This window comes from Antedon bifida, chromosome 9, assembly GCF_963402885.1.
Source record: "Antedon bifida chromosome 9, ecAntBifi1.1, whole genome shotgun sequence".
Classification (NCBI taxonomy): domain Eukaryota; kingdom Metazoa; phylum Echinodermata; class Crinoidea; order Comatulida; family Antedonidae; genus Antedon; species Antedon bifida.
In genome coordinates, this window is record NC_136234.1 from 16191795 (window position 1) to 16217583 (window position 25789).

The 25789-nt window shown below is 33.4% G+C and overlaps 4 protein-coding genes across 6 annotated transcripts in view; 1 reads left to right on the forward strand and 3 right to left on the reverse strand.

Annotated features, from left to right (window-relative positions):
• The window catches only part of LOC144852668 (radial spoke head protein 6 homolog A-like), a 115322-nt gene extending 96222 nt beyond the window's left edge, over positions 1-19100 (forward strand). The window contains exon 14 of the mRNA XM_078710607.1: positions 19087-19100. The gene's annotated coding sequence lies outside the window, so the exon portion shown is untranslated. The remainder of the gene's footprint in view (positions 1-19086) is intronic.
• LOC144852661 (nuclear valosin-containing protein-like) lies at positions 1715-25667 on the reverse strand. Of its 3 annotated transcripts, none has more exons than XM_078710592.1 (26): positions 25637-25667; positions 25023-25104; positions 24852-24925; positions 24666-24715; positions 24511-24574; positions 24317-24377; positions 23987-24094; positions 23260-23416; positions 22836-22900; positions 22602-22736; positions 22220-22321; positions 21775-21892; positions 21409-21547; positions 20849-20986; positions 20139-20293; positions 19834-19913; positions 19458-19580; positions 18938-19042; positions 18730-18792; positions 18457-18579; positions 17646-17745; positions 17448-17554; positions 16955-17031; positions 16444-16621; positions 16052-16124; positions 1715-3419 (listed from the first exon to the last, which is right to left on the reverse strand). In XM_078710592.1, the coding sequence occupies exons 2-25, from the start codon at positions 25092-25094 to the stop codon at positions 16089-16091; spliced, it is 2430 nt and encodes an 809-aa protein (XP_078566718.1). In that variant the 5' UTR covers positions 25095-25104; positions 25637-25667; the 3' UTR covers positions 1715-3419; positions 16052-16088. The 3 variants fall into 3 exon arrangements, with proteins under 3 accessions (XP_078566718.1, XP_078566716.1, XP_078566717.1); XM_078710590.1 differs by lacking the exon at positions 1715-3419 and adding an exon at positions 13024-13155; XM_078710591.1 differs by lacking the exon at positions 1715-3419 and adding an exon at positions 14554-15089.
• LOC144852672 (uncharacterized) lies at positions 4369-6769 on the reverse strand. The gene is made up of 2 exons (XM_078710614.1): positions 6703-6769; positions 4369-6047 (listed from the first exon to the last, which is right to left on the reverse strand). The coding sequence occupies exons 1-2, from the start codon at positions 6709-6711 to the stop codon at positions 4656-4658; spliced, it is 1401 nt and encodes a 466-aa protein (XP_078566740.1). The 5' UTR covers positions 6712-6769; the 3' UTR covers positions 4369-4655.
• LOC144852673 (uncharacterized) lies at positions 8911-11609 on the reverse strand. Its single transcript, XM_078710615.1, has 2 exons — positions 11533-11609; positions 8911-10861 (listed from the first exon to the last, which is right to left on the reverse strand). The coding sequence occupies exons 1-2, from the start codon at positions 11539-11541 to the stop codon at positions 9470-9472; spliced, it is 1401 nt and encodes a 466-aa protein (XP_078566741.1). The 5' UTR covers positions 11542-11609; the 3' UTR covers positions 8911-9469.
• Positions 25668-25789: the final 122 nt, after the last annotated feature.

Genomic DNA, 25789 nt, shown 5'->3' on the forward strand with positions numbered 1-25789 from the left:
AGATTGCGTTTCTGCATTGACATAAAACGCTGTGTAACTGCCGTTGTAGGTTAAAACCACATGTCGCCACATTTGTGTAAACAATGGCGTATACAGAAATCTAGAGTTGTTTCTTTCGGTGAAAAGTGATGCATATAAATCAATTTGATAACCAAGTTTAAATTCAAATTCACCATCAAAACGGAACCCATTATTCAAAATAAACTGGCTGTCAGTGCCTTTTTTTAAACTTTTATACCACAAACTAACCGTAAATTCTGATCCAAAACTAAAGTTACTGAACATGTCAACAACAATGCTCTGAGAGCCGGTGAAGTTGGCGGCTAGACCACTTATACCAGTTGTGTATGTTAAGTCTGTACCATTAGATCTTCCATGGCGTTCATTGTCAGATGTATCATTCACTCGAATGCGTAATAAGCAAGTAAATACTGGTTCTCTCCAACCAAGACATTACGGTCATGATGGGTGCCAGTTTGCGTACTAGACTCAGTTTCCAGACAATTAGTTGCGGATTCCATACTTTGAAATTCTTCATCTGACGTCATTACACTATTTTGTTGATTCTCATTAAATTGGTAAGGAGCAACTAGTTGATATTCGTTGCAAACATCATCCACACTCTTTTCAAAAAACTTAAATTTAACACTGGAACACCTAATGCATTTTGAAAGTGAAACCACCTCCAACATACATTTTTCTCGATCAGCCAATTTCACTAGTTTTTGGTCGCTTGTACATTTACCATTTGTGGCAAATATTGCAAGAGCTACGATCAGCATTAATAAACTGCAATACATAATCTAATGAAACAAACAGTGAAATATGAATTTTTGTAAATAAAAATGAACAAAACTAACATTGACCAAATGTATATAAAAAAATAACTCAACGAATATTTACAAATTGAAATATACGAGTTTTAAAATAATGAATAATTGAGAGGCTATCCACATTGAAATATCGAAATATAAACAAAAGTAATGAAGTGTGCGTTTAAACCAAAGACAAACTAGAAAATCTAACAAATGCTTTATAAATATTAGCGATTTATGAAGTTCAGATAAACAGATAACATTCATGAAAATACGATAACTTGTCGAGGCCTACTTTAAATCAAACCTTAACTAACGTTTCAATATCTAAACTAACAAGTACATGTCTATTTTACTTTGTTGAAATAATTATGGAACTAACTTACAAACGTGTAGTTTGATAACAACGGACGCATAAAATGACCACTACTGGCTACTCTATCTTAAATATTGATCACTTTCGTAGGTAATAACTCGTTTTTTTTCTCAATGAGTATACTGATATACTTTTACATGACAAAATGACAAACACACAAAAAGATTATTAATCTCTATTGTGTAAAAATGAAAAACAAAATCGAGCTTTAATTGGTTACAGGCAATGACAATGAGACGCGATCTTATTCGTGTTTAATTAAACCCCAATGAGTGTCAAGTTTTGGATACATCAACCATCCATATGCCCCAACCTTCTTTAAAGTAAAACCACTGCTAATCGACAAGGGTGTGGTGGACAAAATGTGGTTAGAAGTATATGTGATTGCCGGAGTTTTTCTTGGGAATGGGGTAATATGATAAATTTCCATTATTTAACATTTTGATATTTACATACAGTATTTATTTTCATCAATCAAGAAAGTATAAAACAAGAGTACGATTTTAAACGTATGATAAAATACAGAACTTTAAAAATATCTTTAACAACTATTTCGAAGTTTTCATCTAGTAAGCATAATAATTGATTTCCAATAAATGTGATTTATTATTTCGTTTGGTGTATCATTAGAAAGAAATTGATAATCACAAAGAAATTGATTTACAATGATCTACAATTTACCAAACATTTTGATACAATTTTTAGCGTATTTGATCATTTCTTGATATTAATTGTGTTGTATTTCATATTTAGTGGGTATTTACTTGATAATACAAGTTACCATATTATACACAAACAAAACAAACGCTTCCCTAAAAACCCTTCTGAACAATAAATGCCTGGGCATTTATCCGAATAAAATACAGTATCTACATTTTCATCTTAACACAAACGCAGTTAATTTCAATAAATGCGATTTCTTTTTTCTTTTAGGCATCACTACTCATAGTTCAGAAATATATCCATGTAAACCAGCTTCTTTTCTTAAATATTCTACCAAATGAAATTAATTCACAATGACAGTGCTAAAACTAATGTTATGCTGTCGGTGATAGGCCTACTGTATTTTACATGCTAAACTAAAATTCTTAAAAATGTCTCCAAATTCTCAGCTAGCTATATTAGTTTACATGTTATGTTGGATCATTTTATTTAATAATTTCAGTGACGTTGTAATAGTAGGTTTCCACATCCTGTGAAGCAACTGAGATATTGTAAAACTGGACTTCATTAATCAAGCCATAGAAATAACGGTCATTCCTATGTGCTGTTCCAATAACGACTGGGTTGGGATTGATAGGTATAGGACCAGAGCAACAATCAGACTGACCAGATTGCGTTTCTGCATTGACATAAAATGATAGGCAACTTCCATTGTACGTTAAAACCAAATGTCGCCACACTCCAAATTGAGTCACAAGATAATACGTGAATTTAGAATTAGATGCGATTGAAGTAAAAAGTGATACCTTTAAATTATTAGGACCTAGTTTTAATTCAAATTCACCATCGTCCCGGAACCCATTATTCGAAATAAACTGATTGTTATCACCTCCTTCCAAACCTTTATACCACAAACTAACTGTAAATTCTGATCCAAAATCAAAATTACTAAACTCCTCAACAACAACTCTCTGAGAGCCGGTGAAGTTGGCGGCTAATCCACTTACACCAGTTGTGTATGTTAAGTCTGTACCATTAGATCTTCCATGGCGTTCATTGCCAGATGTATCATTGACGTCACACTCAAACGCGTAATAAGCAAGTAAATACTGGTTCTCTCCAACCAAGAGACTGTTGCCAGTTTGCGTACTGGACTCAGTTTCCAGACAATTAGTTGACACTTCAGATTCCATTATATGATCTTCACCTGATGTCACTACATCATCATCCATCTCGAATTGAGGACTAGACTCATTTTCCAGTCCATTAGTTGAGGAGTCCATACTTTGAAATTCTTCATCTGACGTCATGATACTATTTCGTTGATTGTCATTAAATTGGTGAGGAGCAACCAGTTGATATTCGTTGCAAACATCATCCACACTCTTTTTAAGAAACTTAAATTTAACACTGGAACATATAATGCATGTTGAAAGTGAAACTACCTCAAACATACATTTCTCTCGATCAGCCAATTTCACTAGTTTTTGGTCGCTTGTACATTTACCATTTACGGCAAATATTCCAAGAGCTACGATCAGCGTCAACAAACTGCAATACATATTCTACTGAAACAAAGAAATATTGGCGATTTATGAAGTTCAGATAAACAGATAAATTACCAAATTTATGAAAATACGATAACTTGTCGAGGCCTACTTTAAATTAAACCTTAACTACCGTTTCAATAGCTAAACTATAAGTACGTGTCTGTTTTACTTTGTTGAAAGAATTATGGAACTAACTTACAAACGTGTAGTTTGATAACAACCGACGCATAAAATGACCACTACTGGCTACTCTATCTTAAATATTGATCACTTTCGTAGGTAATAACTCATTTTGTTTTCTCAATGAGTATACTGATATACGTTTACAAATAAATAAAAAGATTATTAACCACTATTGTGTAAAAATGAAAAGTAAATCGAGCTTTAATTGGTTACAGACAATGAGACGCGGTCTTATTCGTGTTAAATCTCAGTGTGTTTTGGATACATCAACAATCCATCAGCCCAAACCTTCTTTAAAGTAAAACCACTGCTAATCGACAAGGGTGTGGTGGACAAAATGTGGTTAGAAGTATATGTGATTTCTGGAGTTTTTCCAGGGAATGGGGTAACATGATAAATTTCTATTATTTAACATTTTGATATTTACATATTTATTTTCAAAAATCAAGCAAGTATAAAACAAGAGTTAGATTAAACGTTTGATAAAAATATAAATAAATAAATATCTTCACGAACTATTTTGTAGAATTTGTTTAATAATTATTCTCCACAATAACACAAAAACAATAAACATAGCAAATTGATTTCCAATAAATGAGATTTACTATTTATTTACTTAAAGATGTATTGTTCCGCCAAAAACATGAAAAATGAAGATTAATAAAAGCAGATTTTGATTAGGCCATTTGGCATTTTTATCAAGTTAATTAATTCTGTGAAAAAAAAGAAAACCAACAAATATAATGATTTTACTTACAAAAAGACAAAATAAACTGTTACATTTAACCAAAAACCCATTGTCTGACAGAATACTTTTTACTTTAAATTACAGTTATTTTCAGGTAAATAATAATAATAATTTTATTTTTCGATCCCATATCTAAATGTGACATTAAAATTACATTACAATTATTTGTTCAGGGGTCAAAATATCTTTAAATTGCCTATACCTAAAGAAATAAATTTACAATGTTGGTACAAAGGCCAAAAACGAATTATTTATATGTGAATTCAGTAGAATAGGCCTATAGTTTAGTATATTTTAACAGGTTAACTCTGAAATCAACATTAAATTTCAGTCACATTATAATAATAGGCTTCCACTTGTTGCGACGACACAGAACTATTGTAAAATTGGACTTCATCAATCAAGCCATAGAAATAACGGTCATTCCTGCCATATGCTGTTCCAATAACGACTGGGTTAGGATTTATCGGTATAGAACCGGAGCAACAGTCAGACTGACCAGATTGCGTTTCTGCATTGACATAAAACGCTAGGTAACTGCCGTTATAGGTTAAAACCACATGTCGCCACGCTCCAAATTGAACCACAGGCACATATTTAAAGTTACTTTCAAATCGGGTAAAAATTGATACACATAAAATATTACTTTTTGAAAGTTTAAGTTCAAATTCACCATCCACACGGTAACCATTATTCAAAATATACTGTTTGTCATCGCCTCCTTCCAAACGTTTAAACCACAAACTAACCGTAAATTCTAATCCAAAATCAAAGTTACTGAACTCATCAACAACAATGCTCTGAGAGCCGGTGAAGTTGGCGGCTAAACCACTTATACCAGTTGTGTATGTTAAGTCTGTACCATAAGATCTTCCATGGCGTTCATTGTCAGATGTATCATTTACGTCACTCTCGAATGCGTAATAAGCAAGTAAATACTGGTTCTCTCCAACCAAGACACTGTCAGTAGTTAAACATTGACTAATAGACTCATTTTCCTGACCATTAGTTGCGGATTCCGTTTCCATTGTACTGCCAACTTCACCTGACGTCATGACAGTATCATTCATCTCGGATTGAGTACTAGACTCATTTTCCAGTTCATTAGTTGATGATCCCGTTACCACCATTGTATTACGACCATCTTCATCTGATGTCATATTATCATCCATCTCGGATTGAGTACTAGACTCATTTTCCAGACCATTAGTTGATGATCCCGTTACCACCAATGTATTACGACCATCTTCATCTGATGTCATATAATCATCCATCTCGGATTGAGTACTAGACTCATTTTCCAGACCATTAGTTGAGGATTCTGTTACCACCAATGTATTACGACCATCTTCATCTGATGTCATATTATCATCCATCTCGCTTTGAGTACTAGACTCATTTTCCAGACCACTAGTTGAGGATTCCGTTTCTATTCTATTTGTATTATCAACTCCTTCATTTTGATTCTCATTGAATCGGTTAGCCAAACCAAAGCCAATCAGTTGATATTTATTGCAAACATCATCATCCCTTTTAAATTTAACATGGGAATATGTAATGCATTTTGAAAGTGAAACCACCTCCAACATACATTTCTCCAGACCATCCAATTTCACCAGTTTTTGGTTGTTTCCACATTTTGTTTGACGTTTACCATTTACGTCAAAAATTCCAAGAACCACGATCAACGTTAACACGCTGTAATACATAATCTGATAAACAAAAGAATACTGTATGTGAAAACTAGCGGTTAATTTGTATCAAAAATAACTGAACAAAACAAACTTAGAATTACGAGTTAGTTAAAGCAAAGCAATCTAGCAACAGGACATTGGGCTCGCCGCCAGGATAGGAACTACAGTTCTTTGGAGTGGAGTTGTGGCTTGATGGTTATGTTACCACTCCAAGGGTCCTGGGTTCAAGTCCCATCACATGTCAGGATTTTTTCTAAGGACAAAATTACAACTCCACTCCCAAAGACTTGTAATAAGACTTTGTTTATGTAGAGCATCTTGTGTATATGTTTGTCTTGTGAACCTCTGAGGGTCCCTAATGATCAGCAATTGCTGGATGGATCACCCTCATTGAATATGGTTAAAAAAAAAAATCTTATGTCTAGCTACGACAAATACCAACAGTACTGTACTATGTACATAATCTCCGCGGCGCACGGTGTATGTTAGGGCTGTGGAACTGATCGTGTCACAGCTACAGATAAACCCTTTGATCTCCGTCATTGATGATTGCCTTAGAGTTTAGAGGTTTTCCACGTTTTCGCCTAATAAACGTAGTGAACAAATGACAGCCAATCAAAGGACACAAATGGAAAATAAATAACGATAACAGAAAATTACGAAATTATGTTACCTTCAACATGAACCAGATTGTAATAAATCGACAAAAATAGCAGCAGCATCAGATACTTAACTTCATAGTTACAATACAATAACAAGCGCATATTCCTACAAAATAATTTTCTGAATGTATTAACTTACAATACTGTAGCCACGGAAAATAGATTACTTTTTGTATACTCTCATTTTATATTGATCAATCTCATTTTATTTATTTTTTATAACTATTCATTCTCTCTAAAAAAAAGAAGGTAAAACCGATATACATTTACATGACAATGACAGAATATAAAAAGATGATCAACTAATATTGTGCCATATTAAAAGTCAATATTAGTTAGTTTTGAATTAATATGCAATTTATGACTTTATTTATATACAATAAACGTACCACAGTATCAATGTGTAAACCAGTATTTTAGATATTAGTTTTACTGTGAAATTTTAAATGTACGAATTGCTCCTTTATATTGCATTTTAAACATTTTACTGAATAATTTTATATATTTTATTATATTTTTGAAAATAAATTAATGTGGATTTGACAAATGTTACAAAATTAAGTTTCTTAAGTTAATGTTTAAATATACAATGGAGGTGTCGTTTGAAGGAAACCAACTTTTTGAGTATTTAAAGTTCAAATTATTCATACATCAGCATTCGTGTGCTTCTTGTAAACAAAGGTGCTTTAATGTCCCGTGATGTTGTAATAGTAGGTTTCTACGTTTTGTGACGACACAAAACAATTATAAAATTTGATTTCATCAATCAAGCCATAGAAATAACGTTCGTTGTTGCCATGTGCAGTTCCAATAACGACTGGGTTAGGATTGATCGGTATAGGACCAGAGCAACAGTCAGACTGACCAGATCGCATTTCTGCATTAATATACAAAGCTGTGTAACTGCCGTTATAGGTTAAAACCACATGTCGCCATACTCCAAATTGAACCCCAGGGTCATACTTAAAATTGGATTCATTTTGGGTGAAAAGTGATGCAAAAAAAATGAAACGACCCAGTTTAATTTCAAATTCACCATTGTCCCGGAAACCATTATTCAAAATAAACTGTCGGTCATCACCTCCTTCAAAACGTTTATACCACAAACTAACCGTAAATTCCGATCCAAAATCAAAGTTACTGAACATGTCAACAGCAATGCTCTGAGAGCCGGTGAAGTTGGCGGCTAAACCACTTATACCAGTTGTGTATGTCAAGTCTGTACCATTTGATCTTCCATGGCGTTCATTGCCAGATGTATCATTTACGCCACCCTCAAATGCGTAATAAGCAAGTAAATACTGGTTCTCTCCAACCAAGACACTGTCCTGGGTACCAGTTGGACCACTGGAACCACCTTCCAGACCATTAGTTGACGATTCTGTTACCATTGTATTCTGACCATTTTCATCTGACGTCACAACATCAGGAAGCTGATTTTTATTGAATTCTTGAGCCAAATAAGGAGCATTTACTTTCCCTTTTAGTGACTTAAATCTAAAACTGTGATACCAAATGCATTTTGAAACTACTTTCAAAATACATTTCTCCCGATCAGCCAATTTCACCAGTTTCTGGCTGTTTCCACATTTTATTTCATGTTGTATACCATTTACGAGAGGTATTTCCAGAACCACGATCAACATTAACACACTGCAATACATAATCTAATGAAAAGAATAATACAGCATAATACGTGGAATTTTTCTGTAAAGTAAACTTTAAATACAATGTTTTAACTGACTATAGGCCTATTGACAATCACTGCACAAATTGATTAAAACAAAAAACAACATAAAAAAATTCGGCAGGATTACCTAGAATTTATCAATTAAATAAAGTCGGAAGGCTATCTATATTTTAATGAATTCTAAAGCAACACAAGCACGTAAGGGCAACGCAACTGATTTGACCAATCACAAGAGATTGATTATTCGAATTGTTACTAGTCATTGGTAAACTCACTTACGTTGCGTTTACGCTCTTGCGTTCTAGTGGGAAGAAAACTTAAATAAAAGACTAACTGGCAAATCAACAGAGCTGAAAGAAAATCATAAAATAATGTTACCTTCTCAACATGAACCAGCTTCTAAAATCGATCGAAATACTTAATTGTGTTGTAAAAGTATTTCACGCATTGCATTTAGTCAGTTAAACTTCTTACAGCATTTGTTTTTATTGTAAACATTTTGTGAAAGAATTACAAATACTGTAGTATACTACGTATAAACAGATGTGATTTATTTTGACTGTATACTCAATCTTTAATACTGAATTCTTTCATTTCATCTCGTTCTGTTCCCTCAAAAATTAAACTGATACACATTTACATGACAAATATGAAAACACAATGGATGGTAAACTATATAATTAGTGTGATGCTACTGCTATTGTGCCAAATTAAATCAGTGGAGTTAATTGGTTAAAAGGCGTATTTAATATCTTTCGATTTCGGCTTGGTTTCCATTTTAATTGCTACGTGTAGCCAACGAAATCTGGAGCAAATATCAGGAGCGCTAATCGATTCGTCAAAGAACGTTCCGAACTTAACGATTTGTCTGCCATGACTCCAATTGTAATAGAGGACCAATAATACACACCATTAAAATTACATTACAATTATTTGTTCAGGGGTCAAAATATCTTTAAATTGCCTATACCTAAAGAAATAAATTTACAATGTTGGTACAAAGGCCAAAAACGAATTATTTATATGTGAATTCAGTAGAATAGGCCTATAGTTTAGTATATTTTAACAGGTTAACTCTGAAATCAACATTAAATTTCAGTCACATTATAATAATAGGCTTCCACTTGTTGCGACGACACAGAACTATTGTAAAATTGGACTTCATCAATCAAGCCATAGAAATAACGGTCATTCCTGCCATATGCTGTTCCAATAACGACTGGGTTAGGATTTATTGGTATAGAACCGGAGCAACAGTCAGACTGACCAGATTGCGTTTCTGCATTGACATAAAACGCTAGGTAACTGCCGTTATAGGTTAAAACCACATGTCGCCACGCTCCAAATTGAACCACAGGCACATATTTAAAGTTACTTTCCAATCGAGTAAAAATTGATACACATAAAATATTACTTTTTGAAAGTTTAAGTTCAAATTCACCATCCACACGGTAACCATTATTCAAAATATACTGTTTGTCATCGCCTCCTTCCAAACGTTTAAACCACAAACTAACCGTAAATTCTAATCCAAAATCAAAGTTACTGAACTCATCAACAACAATGCTCTGAGAGCCGGTGAAGTTGGCGGCTAAACCACTTATACCAGTTGTGTATGTTAAGTCTGTACCATAAGATCTTCCATGGCGTTCATTGTCAGATGTATCATTTACGTCACTCTCGAATGCGTAATAAGCAAGTAAATACTGGTTCTCTCCAACCAAGACACTGTCAGTAGTTAAACATTGACTAATAGACTCATTTTCCTGACCATTAGTTGCGGATTCCGTTTCCATTGTACTGCCAACTTCACCTGACGTCATGACAGTATCATTCATCTCGGATTGAGTACTAGACTCATTTTCCAGTTCATTAGTTGATGATCCCGTTACCACCATTGTATTACGACCATCTTCATCTGATGTCATATTATCATCCATCTCGGATTGAGTACTAGACTCATTTTCCAGACCATTAGTTGATGATCCCGTTACCACCAATGTATTACGACCATCTTCATCTGATGTCATATAATCATCCATCTCGGATTGAGTACTAGACTCATTTTCCAGACCATTAGTTGAGGATTCTGTTACCACCAATGTATTACGACCATCTTCATCTGATGTCATATTATCATCCATCTCGCTTTGAGTACTAGACTCATTTTCCAGAACACTAGTTGAGGATTCCGTTTCTATTCTATTTGTATTATCAACTCCTTCATTTTGATTCTCATTGAATCGGTTAGCCAAACCAAAGCCAATCAGTTGATATTTATTGCAAACATCATCATTCCTTTTAAATTTAACATGGGAATATGTAATGCATTTTGAAAGTGAAACCACCTCCAACATACATTTCTCCAGACCATCCAAATTCACCAGTTTTTGGTTGTTTCCACATTTTGTTTGACGTTTACCATTTACGTCAAAAATTCCAAGAACCACGATCAACGTTAACACGCTGTAATACATAATCTGATAAACAAAAGAATACTTTATGTGAAAACTAGCGGTTAATTTGTATCAAAAATAACTGAACAAAACAAACTTAGAATTACGAGTTAGTAAAAGCAAAGCAATCTAGCAACAGGACATTGGGCTCGCCGCCAGGATAGGAACTACAGTTCTTTGGAGTGGAGTTGTGGCTTGGTGGTTATGATGTTTGGTTACCACTCCAAGGGTCCTGGGTTCAAGTCCCATCACATGTCAGGATTTTTTCTCAGGACAAAATTACAACTTTACTCCCAAAGACTTGTAATAAGGCTTTGTTTATGTAGAGCATCTTGTGTATATGTTTGTCTTGTGAACCTCTGAGGGTCCCTAATGATCAGCAATTGCTGGATGGATCACCCTCATTGAATATGGTTAAAAAAAAAAAATCTTATGTCTAGCTACGACAAATACCAACAGTACTGTACTATGTACATAATCTCCGCGGCGCACGGTGTATGTTAGGGCTGTGGAACTGATCGTGTCGCAGCTACAGATAAACCCTTTGATCTCCGGAAATCATCATTGATGATTGCCTTAGAGTTTAGAGGTTTTCCACGCTTTCGCCTAATAAACGTAGTGAACAAATGACAGCCAATCAAAGGACACAAATGGAAAATAAATAACGATAACAGAAAATTACGAAATTATGTTACCTTCAACATGAACCAGATTGTAATAAATCGACAAAAATAGCAGCAGCATCAGATACTTAACTTCATAGTTACAATACAATAACAAGCGCATATTCCTACAGAAGAATTTTCTGAATGTATTAACTTACAATACTGTAGCCACGGAAAATAGATTACTTTTTGTATACTCTCATTTTATATTGATCAATCTCATTTTATTTATTTTTTATAACTATTCATTCTCTCTAAAAAAAAAAAAAGGTAAAACCGATATACATTTACATGACAATGACAGAATATAAAAAGATGATCAACTAATATTGTGCCATATTAAAAGTCAATATTAGTTAGTTTTGAATTAATATGCAATTTATGACTTTATTTATATACAATAAACGTACCACAGTATCAATGTGTAAACCAGTATTTTAGAAATTTTAAATGTACGAATTGCTCCTTTATATTGCATTTTAAACATTTTACTGAATAATTTTATATATTTTATTATATTTTTGAAAATAAATTAATGTGGATTTGACAAATGTTACAAAATTAAGTTTCTTAAGGTAATGTTTAAATATACAATGAAGATGTCGTTTGAAGGAAACCAACTTTTTGAGTATTTAAAGTTCAAATTATTCATACATCAGCATTCGTGTGCTTCTTGTAAACAACGGTGCTTTAATGTCCCGTGATGTTGTAATAGTAGGTTTCTACGTTTTGTGACGACACAAAACAATTATAAAATTTGATTTCATCAATCAAGCCATAGAAATAACGTTCGTTGTTGCCATGTGCAGTTCAAATAACGACTGGGTTAGGATTGATCGGTATAGGACCAGAGCAACAGTCAGACTGACCAGATCGCATTTCTGCATTAATATACAAAGCTGTGTAACTGCCGTTATAGGTTAAAACCACATGTCGCCATACTCCAAATTGAACCCCAGGGTCATACTTAAAATTGGATTCATTTTGGGTGAAAAGTGATGCAAAAAAAATGAAACGACCCAGTTTAATTTCAAATTCACCATTGTCCCGGAAACCATTATTCAAAATAAACTGTCGGTCATCACCTCCTTCCAAATGTTTATACCACAAACTAACCGTAAATTCCGATCCAAAATCAAAGTTACTGAACATGTCAACAGCAATGCTCTGAGAGCCGGTGAAGTTGGCGGCTAAACCAGAAATACCAGTTGTGTATGTCAAGTCTGTACCATTTGATCTTCCATGGCGTTCATTGCCAGATGTATCATTTACGTCACACTCAAATGCGTAATAAGCAAGTAAATACTGGTTCTCTCCAACCAAGACATTGTCCTGGGTACCAGTTTGACCACTGGAACCACCTTCCAGACCATTAGTTGACGATTCTGTTACCATTGTATTCTGACCATTTTCATCTGACGTCACAAGTTGATTTTTATTGAATTCTTGAGCCAAATAAGGAGCATTTACTTTCCCCTTTAGTGACTTAAATCTAAAACTGATGCATTTTGAAACTACTTTCAAAATACATTTCTCCCGATCAGCCAATTTCACCAGTTTCTGGTTGTTTCCACATTTTATTTCATGTTGTATACCATTTACGAGAGGTATTTCCAGAACCACGATCAACATTAACACACTGCAATACATAATCTAATGAAAAGAATAATACAGCATAATATGTGTTTTTTTTTGTGAAGTAAATTTAAAATACACTGTTTTAACTGACTATAGGCCTGTTGACAATCACTGCACAAATTGATTAAAACAAAAAACAACATAAAAAAATTCGGCAGGATTACCTAGAATTTATCAATTAAATAAAAGTCGGAAGGCTATCTATATTTTAATGAATTCTAAAGCAACACAAGCACGTAAGGGCAACGCAACTGATTTGACCAATCACAAGAGATTGCTTATTCGAACTGTCACTAGTCATTGGTAAACTCACTTACGTTGCGTTTACGCTCTTGCGTTCTAGTGGGAAGAAAACTTAAATAAAAGACTAACTGGCAAATCAACAGAGCTGAAAGAAAATCATAACATAATGTTACCTTCTCAACATGAACCAGATTCTAAAATCGATCGAAATACTTAATTGTGTTAGTTAAACTTCTTACAGCATTTGTTTTTATTGTAAACATTTTGTGAAAGAATTACAAATACTATAGTATACTACGTATAAACAGATTTATTTTGACTGTATATTCAATCTTTAATATTGAATTCTTTCATTTCATCTCGTTCTGTTCCCTCAAAAATTAAACTGATACACATTTACATGACAAATATGAAAACACAATGGATGGTAAACTATATAATTAGTGTGATGCTACTGCTATTGTGCCAAATTAAATCAGTGGAGTTAATTGGCTAAAAGGCGTATTTAATATCTTTCGATTTCGGCTTGGTTTCCATTTTAATTGCTACGTGTAGCCAACGAAATCTGGAGCAAATATCAGGAGCGCTAAGCGATTCGTCAAAGAACGTTCCGAACTTAACGATTTGTCTGCCATGACTTCAATCGTAATAGAGGACCAATAATACACACCAAGTTTAATAAACATCTCCAGAAATCTATGTCTCAATACACTTTATGTTTACAATTTAAAAAAAAAATTAAATGTAGATAAAACAGTAATAACATTTTTAATCTTTCTGATTAAACAAAATGAAATAAGACAAATATTTTGTACGATTTTTAAAACAACTTGTAAATCAATATCAGTTTTTTTCCACAATTGGTAGGTTTTGAATAAAATAAAGAGTCTACGAGCGATAAACAATGGTGCTTGCTCTATCACTATAGTTTGAATCATATTGTAGTAGGCTTCCACGCTTTGCGGCGTCACAAAAACACTGTCAAATGTGACTTTCAATCAATCGATAATAGAAACGATCGATCTTGTTTTTTACTGTTCCAATAACGACTGGGTTAGGATTGATCGGTATAGAACCAGAGCAACATTCAGACTGACCGGATTGCATCTCTCCATTTACATAAAATGCTGTGTAACTGCCGTTGTACGTTAAAACCACATGTCGCCACATTCCTTATTGAACCATTGGCGTATACAGAAATTTACTAAAATTAGGATGGGTGAAAATTGATCATAACTTTTTACGACCCATTTTTATTCCAAATTCACCATCATCACGGTACCCATTACTCAAAATGTACTGATAGTGTTAATCCCATGCAAATCGTTTATACCACAAACCAACCGTAAATTCTTTTATTTACAAAATCAAAGTTACTGAACTCATCATCAACAACACTCTGAGAGCCAGTGAAGTTGGCGGCTAATCCACTTACACCAGTTGTGTATGTTAAGTCTGTACCATTAGATCTTCCATGGCATTCATTGCCACATGTATCTTTGACATCACACTCAAACGCACAATAAGCAAGTAAATACTGATTCTCGTCAACCAAAACACTGTCAGTAGTTAAATAATGAGAATTAGACTCATTTTCCAGACCAGTTGAGGATTCCGTCATGACGTTATAATGTTGATTTTCAATAAATTGGTGAGCCAAGTACGAGGCAACCAGTTGATATTCGTTGCAAACACTATCTCCATTCCTTTCAAGAAACTTAATATTAACACTGGGATACCAAATGCATTTTGTACTAAAGATCAACATACAATTATCGTGATCAGCCATTTTCACCAAGCGGCCCAGGTAATGCAGGGTGTGATAGGGGTCTGTAGGGTGTGGCTAGGGTGCGGTACGATATGTAGACCAATACTTTGTGTCACTTCCCGCTATCTTGCTAAAATACAATATTCTCAACATTTTCCGCCTTAGGTACGCCATGAAATACCTATATTTACTATTAGAGATGCCAATATTTTTCTATTTTTTAATAGCATCCGAATTAGTTTGAGGTAATTTTCAATCAATATTATAGCGGCCTGTATACAATGCTATATAGTATATGCTTTCAAAAATCTTTCCGATATTTCGTTTTTCCAAGTTGGGAGGTCTGGACACATGTAAAGCAATTAATGTACAATTAGTACTATATATAAAAAACACTTTTACAAAAATGGTTGATATTTGATATGCTAATTATATAGTTTAAATTATAAAGTTAATAAATTCACTATCATCGCGGTACCCATTATTACCAACAAAATACAGATTGCAATCAATCTCCTTGAAATGTTATACAAAAAACTGACAAATTTCGATCGAAAATCAAAGTTACTGAACCTATTAACAAGAATATTCTTTCTTGAGAGCCGGTGAACTTGGCATTTACACCACTTGTGTATGGTAAGCCTTTTTTTATGACGATTACCGATATTGTGATCTAGTTAATTCGTTACAGGTAGTGATGCAGTTACAAACGCTCTTTTAAAACAGCCTAACCTAAAATAAACCCACACACGCCCTGCTAACAGGCGTAGCACGGCTGGTGTGTAAGGTGTGGCTGGGGTTACGTATGTACTAGAGTTTATAACTTCTGAAAATTCAAGTATTTAAACACATTTTTTTAGTACTAAATTACCAGATGTTTAAATAATATACTGTACTTACAATTAAGCGACCGTCAAACATTCAATTGCTTACTTTCTCACGTCTTCTTCATTCTGTTGTAAAATTCTTGGTCCTATTTGAAGAAAACACGACAAATAAAAACTCTTTTTATATAGACGCGTTTACCAAGGATTGCAAATAGCAAATTTGTTCTGTTGCAATACACAGGACATACATACACAAGGAGATTTTTTTTTTGGTAATTAGACAGGATTTTAATGAAGTATCATGGGATTGATAGAAAAGCAGTCCAAATACAGTATAGAACATTAAATATAAATAAAAATTTTGTGTAAAAATCATGAAATTATGCTCATCGATTTATGCATGCGCTAGGCTCTTATCTCGCAATAATCTCGTAACCATGTATTACGAGATGAAATAACACATACCTTTTTAGAAATGGAACGCCTGACTTTACTAAATGCCGTTTCAAAATCTTTCAGAGTTACAATTAAGTTATCTTCATTCATTGGATTATGTTCATCAGTGGTATTGGATGGATTCATAAGAATTGTCTTTAGTGTGGACATGGCAGCTTCTCTTACTATGGCAGCTAAGTCAGCTCCACTGCAATACAAATGTTAACAAATGTAACTACCTGTACTCGATAAAAAGTAGAAACAAATTTAATTCTGAAAATTTAATCTTTATATTTTATTGATTTATTCATACGTATAATTAATTAAACCTATTAACATGTGTTTTGTCTATTTCTTTGTATGTGTATTTTAGTGAGAAGTTGAATAAATTAATAATATAAACATGGCCTTGTAGAATAATACCAAATAATGGTGTAACAAGCCATCGACTTTAAAGAAATGTATATTATCTCTACAATAAAAAATTACATAAATTTGTTCCACTAGATAGTTAATTAATTAATTAATTCTTAAAGCATACCTGAAGCCATCACACCTTTCATCTTTGGCAATATTTTCAATTGAGACATCACTAGCTAACACTGGCTTTGTTCCATTCTGTAATATAACCAATGAAAATCTTTTTTTGTGTATTTCTTTGCAATGCTTTGGCCTACAGATGTTTTCTGTAACATCTTGTGTTTTTGGACGATTTTTTATACCAGTCAAATAATATATATAATATTTTTTTTTAAATATCATCTCAAAAAGATAAATTAAATCCACTATTACAATCAATCATATTATTTTATATTAGCAAGGTATCATTTCCAAATGGTAGAATATTAACTCAACCAATTACAGCCGCAATAATTGTTTCTATAAATTATCGTTTTTTTCTTGCATCTACCATCCCCAAACAAAAGCTTGTTATTATGTAACAGACAAATGATAATGAATGAATCAACGATCATCAACCGAAAAATCGAAAACACAAATACAAAAAAATCAACATACACAACATAATATTTTACCTTGGTTATGGTGTTCAAAATCTTAATGCGGTCCATTTCAGTTGGAATGCCAACATACACAATTTTGTCCAGTCTACCAGGGCGCAAGACTGCTGGATCAATGATGTCTAAAAAATGAAACAAGATAGTGTAAACAACTAAAAATCATAAAAAAGTAAACTAAATAAACAAATTTAATAATTTAATTACGCTAATTACCAGGTCTGTTTGTGGCGCCCATGATAAATACTTGTCGCCTGCTTTCCAACCCATCCATCTCTGTGAGAAGTTGATTGACAACTCTTGCTGTTGATCCAGACTGTAAAAATAGGTAATAATAGTAATCAATTTCTTCTTCAACTTTTTCTCATAGAAGAAAAAATACATTTGAAGGGTCTGTGCTGAAAGATACTGTAATTGGCAGAGGACTCATCAATTCCTGAAGAGCACTATTTTTTTCAATAGTGCCCTGAAAAATGCTTTAATTAATTAATAATTAAAGATATCTTTAAAGATATAGAAGTCTAGGCTTCTATTCAATCTTTGTCTTTAAAGATATAGAAGTCTAGGCTTCTATTCAATCTTTGTCTTTAAAGATATAGAAGTCTAGGCTTCTATTCAATCTTTGTCTTTAAAGATATAGAAGTCTAGGCTTCTATTCCATCTTTGTCTTTAAAGATATAGAAGTCTAGGCTTCTATTCCATCTTTGTCTTTAAAGATATAGAAGTCTAGGCTTCTATTCCATCTTTGTCTTTAAAGATATAGAAGTCTAGGCTTCTATTCAATCTTTGTCTTTAAAGATATAGAAGTCTAGGCTTCTATTCCATCTTTGTCTTTAAAGATATAGAAGTCTAGGCTTCTATTCCATCTTTGTCTTTAAAGATATAGAAGTCTAGACTTCTATTCCATCTTTGTCTTTAAAGATGTAGAAGTCTGGGCTTCTATTCCATCTTTGTCTTTAAAGATATAGAAGTCTAGGCTTCTATTCCAAAAGCCCTCTCTTTGGTTTATAATACATTTTATATTTACCTCCGCCACATTTGATCTGCGTGGACACAGAGCATCAATCTCATCGAAAAAGATAACGCAAGGCGAGGAGTTACGAGCTCGCTGGAAACACTGGCGTACTGCCCTCTCACTTTCACCAACATACTAAGAAAAAAAATGCAACCAAAAGTTACTTGACACAATAAGTAATACCTTTAAATATATCTGATGGCAATTATAATCCCACTCTGGGAATAAATAAGCCTGACAATAAAATTGAAATTGTAGTTTGATTAAAAATAAATCTTAACTTACCATATTAAGCAATTCTGGGCCTTTTACGGATATGAAATTTATTCCAGATTCATTGGCAATTGCCTTTTAAAAATAAAATTCAGATAAATAAGTAAAAATAATATTTCTAAAAATAAGTAAAAAGATTGGAATATTTAGTCAAATATAAATGACTAAACATAAGATAAACAATCACAAGAAATACAGAATCAATGCTATGATGAGTTACCTTGGCAAGCAATGTTTTCCCACATCCTGGTGGACCAGCTAGTAAAATTCCAGGAGGATTTGTCAAACCCAGTGCCTTGACTGCAGCAGGATTTCTAACTGGAGCCTAGAAAAAAAATGTTTGTTTTAAAGTTTCATTAGCTGCTCTACATAGATATGAATAAAATGGTGGTTCCCAGACTGGAGTGGTAGCTATTGTGTGCTATGGAAATAAAGGAAAATAAAAACATTTTATTTTCTAAAAGAGTTTAAAGTATCATTCAATCTGTTTGTTTGTGTTTATTAGTTTTCCACAAATAATACACACATTTTCTTAATAAATCTTTAAATATTTATAAATGTGGATGGTGGTCAAAATAAGGCTAGAAATACACTTTAAGCAGATACCACAGTTAATATATCTGCTGCATGGCTTCAGAGCCTTTAGTCCTTTTTTAATTGAACATTATAGTATGAGTATCATACTAAGGAATGCAAGGTGCAATCAAAAAGTCCCAAATACTAGAAATTTAATGACATACCAGAATGGCCATTTGGAGTTCTTCTCGTACATCTTCCAGGGCACCAATGTCATTCCATGTTACATCAGGAACCGTGGCAAAGCCTTCCCGTTTCGCTGAAGGTTGCACAAGAGGGAGTGCTTTCTGTCAAATTTATAAAGCTCTGTTTACACACTAGTTTGACAAAAAAGTGTGATGTACCCAAATATGGTAGTGATATTCACAAATATGGTAGTGGTATGACATCATCATGTCCATTTATGGGCACATCACATTTTTTTGTAACATTAAGTTTGATAGTGTGGACTTGTGTTAGAAATAAAACTTGATTACAAGTACATCAAATTGCAGAAATTCTATCACTGAAAAAAAATAATTAATTTGAAGGCATACATACCAGGAAATCATCAACTGTAATACACAAAGACTTGAGTTGATCATGTGTTAGAGGTGGTTGATCTCGAAGCCAGCTGAGAACTGCCAATAAACAAGAGAGGGAATGACTTCTGTACTACTACACTACTAGCCATTTTTAAAATGTTTTATATCCTAATCATGAATATAACGAGGCATAACGAACCACACAGATTTTAATTTAAGCAACTTTTAGGCACAATATTTAAAATAATGGATTCTTATTAAAGTATCATTGCATTCTTTATTGCGTAAACTATACTTTTTATGTACAGTAAAGTGCCTTACTTGTTAAATATGATGGTAGCTCACTAGAATCAACACAAATATCTTGAACTTTGACCTTATCTAGTGGTTCTTTGGAACAGTCGTTTGTTTCTGTGTCGTCGACCTTTACACTGCATTTTTCCACAGTATATGAAGATTGTAAATCACTAAATACCCTGCAAATAAGTAATTAGAATTTCATAAGCTGTATGATGTAAGAATTATTCTTATTGTACATTATCTTACTCAACTGTATAAATAAGGTTTCTCTTTATTACTGTATATTCCCTAGTATAATCCCACCCGCCTAGAACACAAAATTGGGCTGACTTTGGGGAGTGGGACTACCGTATACCAGGGTGAACCCTGGTCCAGGAAAAAAATGATTGATAAGCATCTGAACTGGCTTGAAAGAGGCCTACAGACCAAAAGTGAATACTGGGACTATACCTGGGGACATGTTTGTGAAACAGACATAAAGTAGGGGGTGGGATTAGACCCAAAGTGGGATTATACCCAAGGATATACGGTATATAGATTCACCAGGACTTACTAATTACAGACAGGGAAACTCAAGCTTTCTAAACCTGTGTTGGGGCATCAGAAATTGACAGGATTTGCACCCAGTACTCTAGGATCGGTAAGCAAGCATGTCAACCACAGTGCCATGCCACTACTTGTAATAACTGATCGATATCAAACTGTGACGTTGAATGCATTATTCTAAGTACCTGTTTACAGCACACATGGCTGCCTCACGACACAATGACATTAAATCTGCCCCGACAAAGCCTGGTGTTAATGAGGCCAGCTGATCAAATTTAAAATCTTCTGATAGATTCAGCTTTCTACACATGACTTCAAGAATTCTAAACAATTTTCAAAAACAAAATGTTTGACAATTATTATTAGTATTATAGTAGATTTTATCAAAAAAGTTATCCTAAACAAATTAGTACAGTACATCTTTGAAGATATTCTTGGAGAAATTTAATTGCAGTACAGTAATGCACATTTTTTTTGGTTAGGATAAGGTGTGATGTATGCATTAAAACACTTAGCTGTTATCCATTAGGTAAAGCCCTGTCTACACTATCACACATTAGGTGACAACAAAATGATGATTTCATATCACTATCATATTTGGGCTCATCATACATTTTTTGTCAAACTAGTTTGTTAGTGTAGACAGAGCTTTTTACAGACATAAAAAATAGGTAGTGTATATATACACAGTACTTCATACGGTACTTTAGAGCTTTAACTAAATCGTATGTAGTGCAAGACTGACCTCTTACGAGCCGGTTCATCAGGTATACCAAGAGAGATTTCGCGATCGAACCTGCCAGCTCTTCGCAATGCTGGATCGATTGAATCTGCTCGATTTGTAGCTCCAATCACCATAACATAAGAGGCACTGTTACATAGATCTAGGTACAGAAGTGAACAGAAATTTAGGCATGCAATATTTAATGAATGTATCATCTGAATTTTTAGTGGTTTGTTTAGGCCTAACTATATGTGCTTTCTTTATGCTTTAGTATGTACACTTTTTGATTAATAAAGGTGATAAAGAAAAGGGTTGTGAATATTCTACTTAAAAAAATGACATCACAACATTTACAAATTTAGCAACGAGTATATTAACCAAACATACCATCCATGCAACTTAAAAGTTGTGCGACAATTCTCCTCTCCATCTCTTTTTGAGCAGTCTCCCTCTTTGGTGTTATTGCATCTATCTCATCAATGAATACAATACATGGTGCACATGCCTGCAAATACAAAAATAATTAACTATTGAATTAGTACTCCATCAAACTATTCAAAATATCAACGGATGTCGGAAACTGTGTCAATGATATAGTATCATAAAGCTCTGTCTACACTATCAAAATAGTGAGATGTGCCCAAATATGGTAGTGATATGACATCATCATGTCCATATATGGGCACATCACATTTTTTTGTTACATAAAGTTTGATAGTCCAGCATTAGTGAATCTTGTACTGTGTGTTAAGGGAGCTACGCAATTACATAGAAAATAGTCTGAAAAGTCATCCTGGATGTCCAACGGCAGTCAATAGACAGAACCACATACCTGAGCTTGGTCAAAGAGGTCACGGATGTTGTTTTCAGATTCACCAGATACACCAGACACAATTTCAGGAGCAGCAAGCTTCAAAAGTGGTAAGTCAAGCTCCTACAAATAAAAAAATAAATAAATAACTTGGGACTCAATCTATACTTAGTTGAGTGAAGGCACAGTATTCTGGGGAAAGTGTTCACTACACTATCTGGGATTGTTCCTGACGAATAACATAATGTCAAACAGGGTCAAGCAATGTCAAACATGGTAAACCAATGTCAAACAGGATCAAACAGGGTCAATCAAGGGTCAAGCAATGTCACAAGTAAGTACAATTCATCGTTAAATTTAATATACAATCATCTGATTAGTATTGGCCAATCAAATAACTTACTCCAGCAATAGCATTTCCTAATAAGGTTTTACCACAACCTGGTGGTCCATGTAACAAAACACCCCTGGGTGGGGACACTCCAAGTTGTTGATACACCTCTGGATGTTTCATGTGAACAAGAAGTTTACATATTTCCTGTAAAACAATAGAATAGTTCAAATTTAAACCTTGATATTTTGATAACTGATAATTTAAAATGATAAATGATATCATAGATAAATTCACCATACTTACATGCAAGTTATTTTCATTAGCACCTATGTCTTTGAATGTTGTAGTAGATTTTTGTGGTTCAAAACCTAAACATGTTAATAGATTAAAAGAATATATTTTACACCAACATTTATCTAACCCTGATTTGAACATGACATTGGAAATTAAATTCTAATAGCTCTATTTACACTACCTAACTTTATATTACAAAAATGTGATGTGTCCATATGGACACATGCCCACATCAATCATATCACTACCATATTTGAGGACATCACACTTTTTTTTTGTCAAGCTAGTTTGATAGTGTAGACAGAACTTTAGGTACAACATATCCTCTATGAAATGCATTACAAATTCTAAAAATATGTTCCTTGTTTATCATAGGTAGATTTGATTAATCGAACACATCTGGTTTATAAACATCTGATATGTTGTAACCTACCAGTTTTTTTCTTTGTCTTCTTCGATCCTTCTAACAGACTTTTATTAATTTTTTCATCAACCTCAGATGTCGGATGGCTTTTTGATCTACTTGATGACACTCTTTTGCGTTTTTTTGGTGTCATAACCAGAACTTCTGTTGGTAGTGATTTGGTTTCCTAACAACAATGTATTTGTGTTACAAAATTTGCATAAATTTCAGGTGAAGTCAGTATGAAAATATCATGTTATTATACAGGACATATTTCTACACTATGGTATATCCATGCCCATAGGTAGGATTTTTACAGGGGGGATTGTTTTCCACCCAAAAAAGGGGCATGTGCAAATGTAAGCAAGCACTATGGTCTAGGAAACCAAAGATGAAAAAAAAATTGTTTTAAATGAAAATAAAATGAAATTTTACTGGGCAACTACTAAAGGGATTGACCAAAAATTATCTTGAGCTAGGCCTACTTACTAACACTTTCTTTAGTTTTTAAAATTGTTTATTTCATATGCATCGAACAGCGAGTAACTTGACAATTACAGGATGGATAAACCATTTTATAACTAATCGTGCTAATAAACTAAGTCTCATTTGAGGCTTAGGGAGTTGAAATAGTCGTGAGTTACAACTCTGGCACTAGGTCAGGATTGAACCCTACAAAGCTACAGGCTTCATATTCAATGTTCGGTGTACATAGTGCTGTACCTGTCAGTTGGATTAGCCCATAAAGTATACTTACTTCACACGACTCAATGTTTTCTCTGGCAATCTGCCTTTCTTGAGATTTGTTTGGTGTGTCCACTTTCATGTAGAGATTACTTAACGTATTATTTGCAAGATTTTGGTCCTGAAATACATACACATTTGTACTATAAACTTGTAAATATTCTATTATTTCACAATTGATTGATTGACCACTTTATTTCAGAATAAAAATTCCATATATACAACAAACAATACAAAACAGAAAATCACACTAAAATAGGATTTTCTCAAATTTACTGGGAAGATTTGAAGATTATTATTATTAGAACTATTACAAATTGAAAAAATACAGAATAACACTTACTTTGACATCTATATAATCTTGAATATCATCAGAAAAACTATCACTTGATATGGAATCATCACTGTAATAAAATATATAAAAAAAAACTATTAATTACTCAACTGGCTGGATCTGGATAAGAAAAAACTAAATCGTAAAGTAACCACAGACAAATTAAATCTTAAATATTATTTATTCAGAGAAACATAACATACCCTGCATTGTATTTGTTGGTTTTGGACATTGGTGCTCCATTCTGCTGGCAGATCCAATCATAAACTATAATAGAAACAACACATAATTATTTTTCAACAATACACAGCGGCAAACCATGCAACACCTTAGTTAATTGGTAATACTGTTCACTCACTTTTACTCACAGATTTCCTAAAAACATTTCGTTTCCGTCTTTGATATTCCCTGAAGAAAAAAAAACACAAAAAAGTGGGTAATTACAATTAAAAAACGTAATGTCATATGATATAGGCATGAATATGTATGGATATCGTAAAAATTGGCAGTGTCATTATTAGAGAACGTACTAAGAATGTTTTACCTGTATTTCTGTTGTAAAGAGTCTGCTATATTTGTGGGATCTACGTACATACGCCCTCTGTTGTCAGACAAGTACTGTAAAGTACAAACATAGTAGTATTTTAAAGCAGGAAAAACAATAAATATTTTTATACATCTTGGTTTAGAAGATTTGCTTTTAAACATAATTTACCTCTTCAATCCGTCTTAATAACACTCGATCACCAGGATATCCTTTCATTGGTTGTTTCTTAATATTGGACATTTCGGATAACCTAAAGTTGGGTATAGAAAACAACATGCAGTATATCATACATGTAGGATGTACAGTAGTATTAGCCTACTTACTACTAGGCCTAATAATGGATGTGATTTTTGAAAGTTTTAACTTTTAATTAAAATTAATATAATTATTAAAATTAATAATTTCATAATAAAATAGCCTATATCTATGCCCATCCTTTAATTTAAATATTGAGAACGATATCTAAATAATAGATACTTGAAAACAGAAAGCTAGTACTTTATCAAACTGTTTTAAATTCCTAGGCCTAGACACCGGTACCAACTCCCTCAACATCGTCGGCGGAAGAAATCGACAATTCCTTCCACCAGTCCAACCATTAATGGTAGAGGGCCTAGGCCTAGCATAAAAAATGTAAATTTATATTGAAAACAAATTAAATCACTTTTACTACCGAATCACGAGCAAGCCAAATATCTAGTTCAACTTATAAACTACATGAATGGTAAGTAATTTGTATTGATAGATTTAAAAAGAACAGTTTAATGAGGTTTAATAATTACCCGTCAATAACCAAAAGCAGCAGAGCAGACGACAAACCACATGGAACCAGTCATGTGGAACGAGACTACTGTACCAGCAGCCGTGCGTCAATATAATATTCTATCAACACGGCCATCGTGTACTTTGAATATTGTTAAAATGTTGGCTGCAGT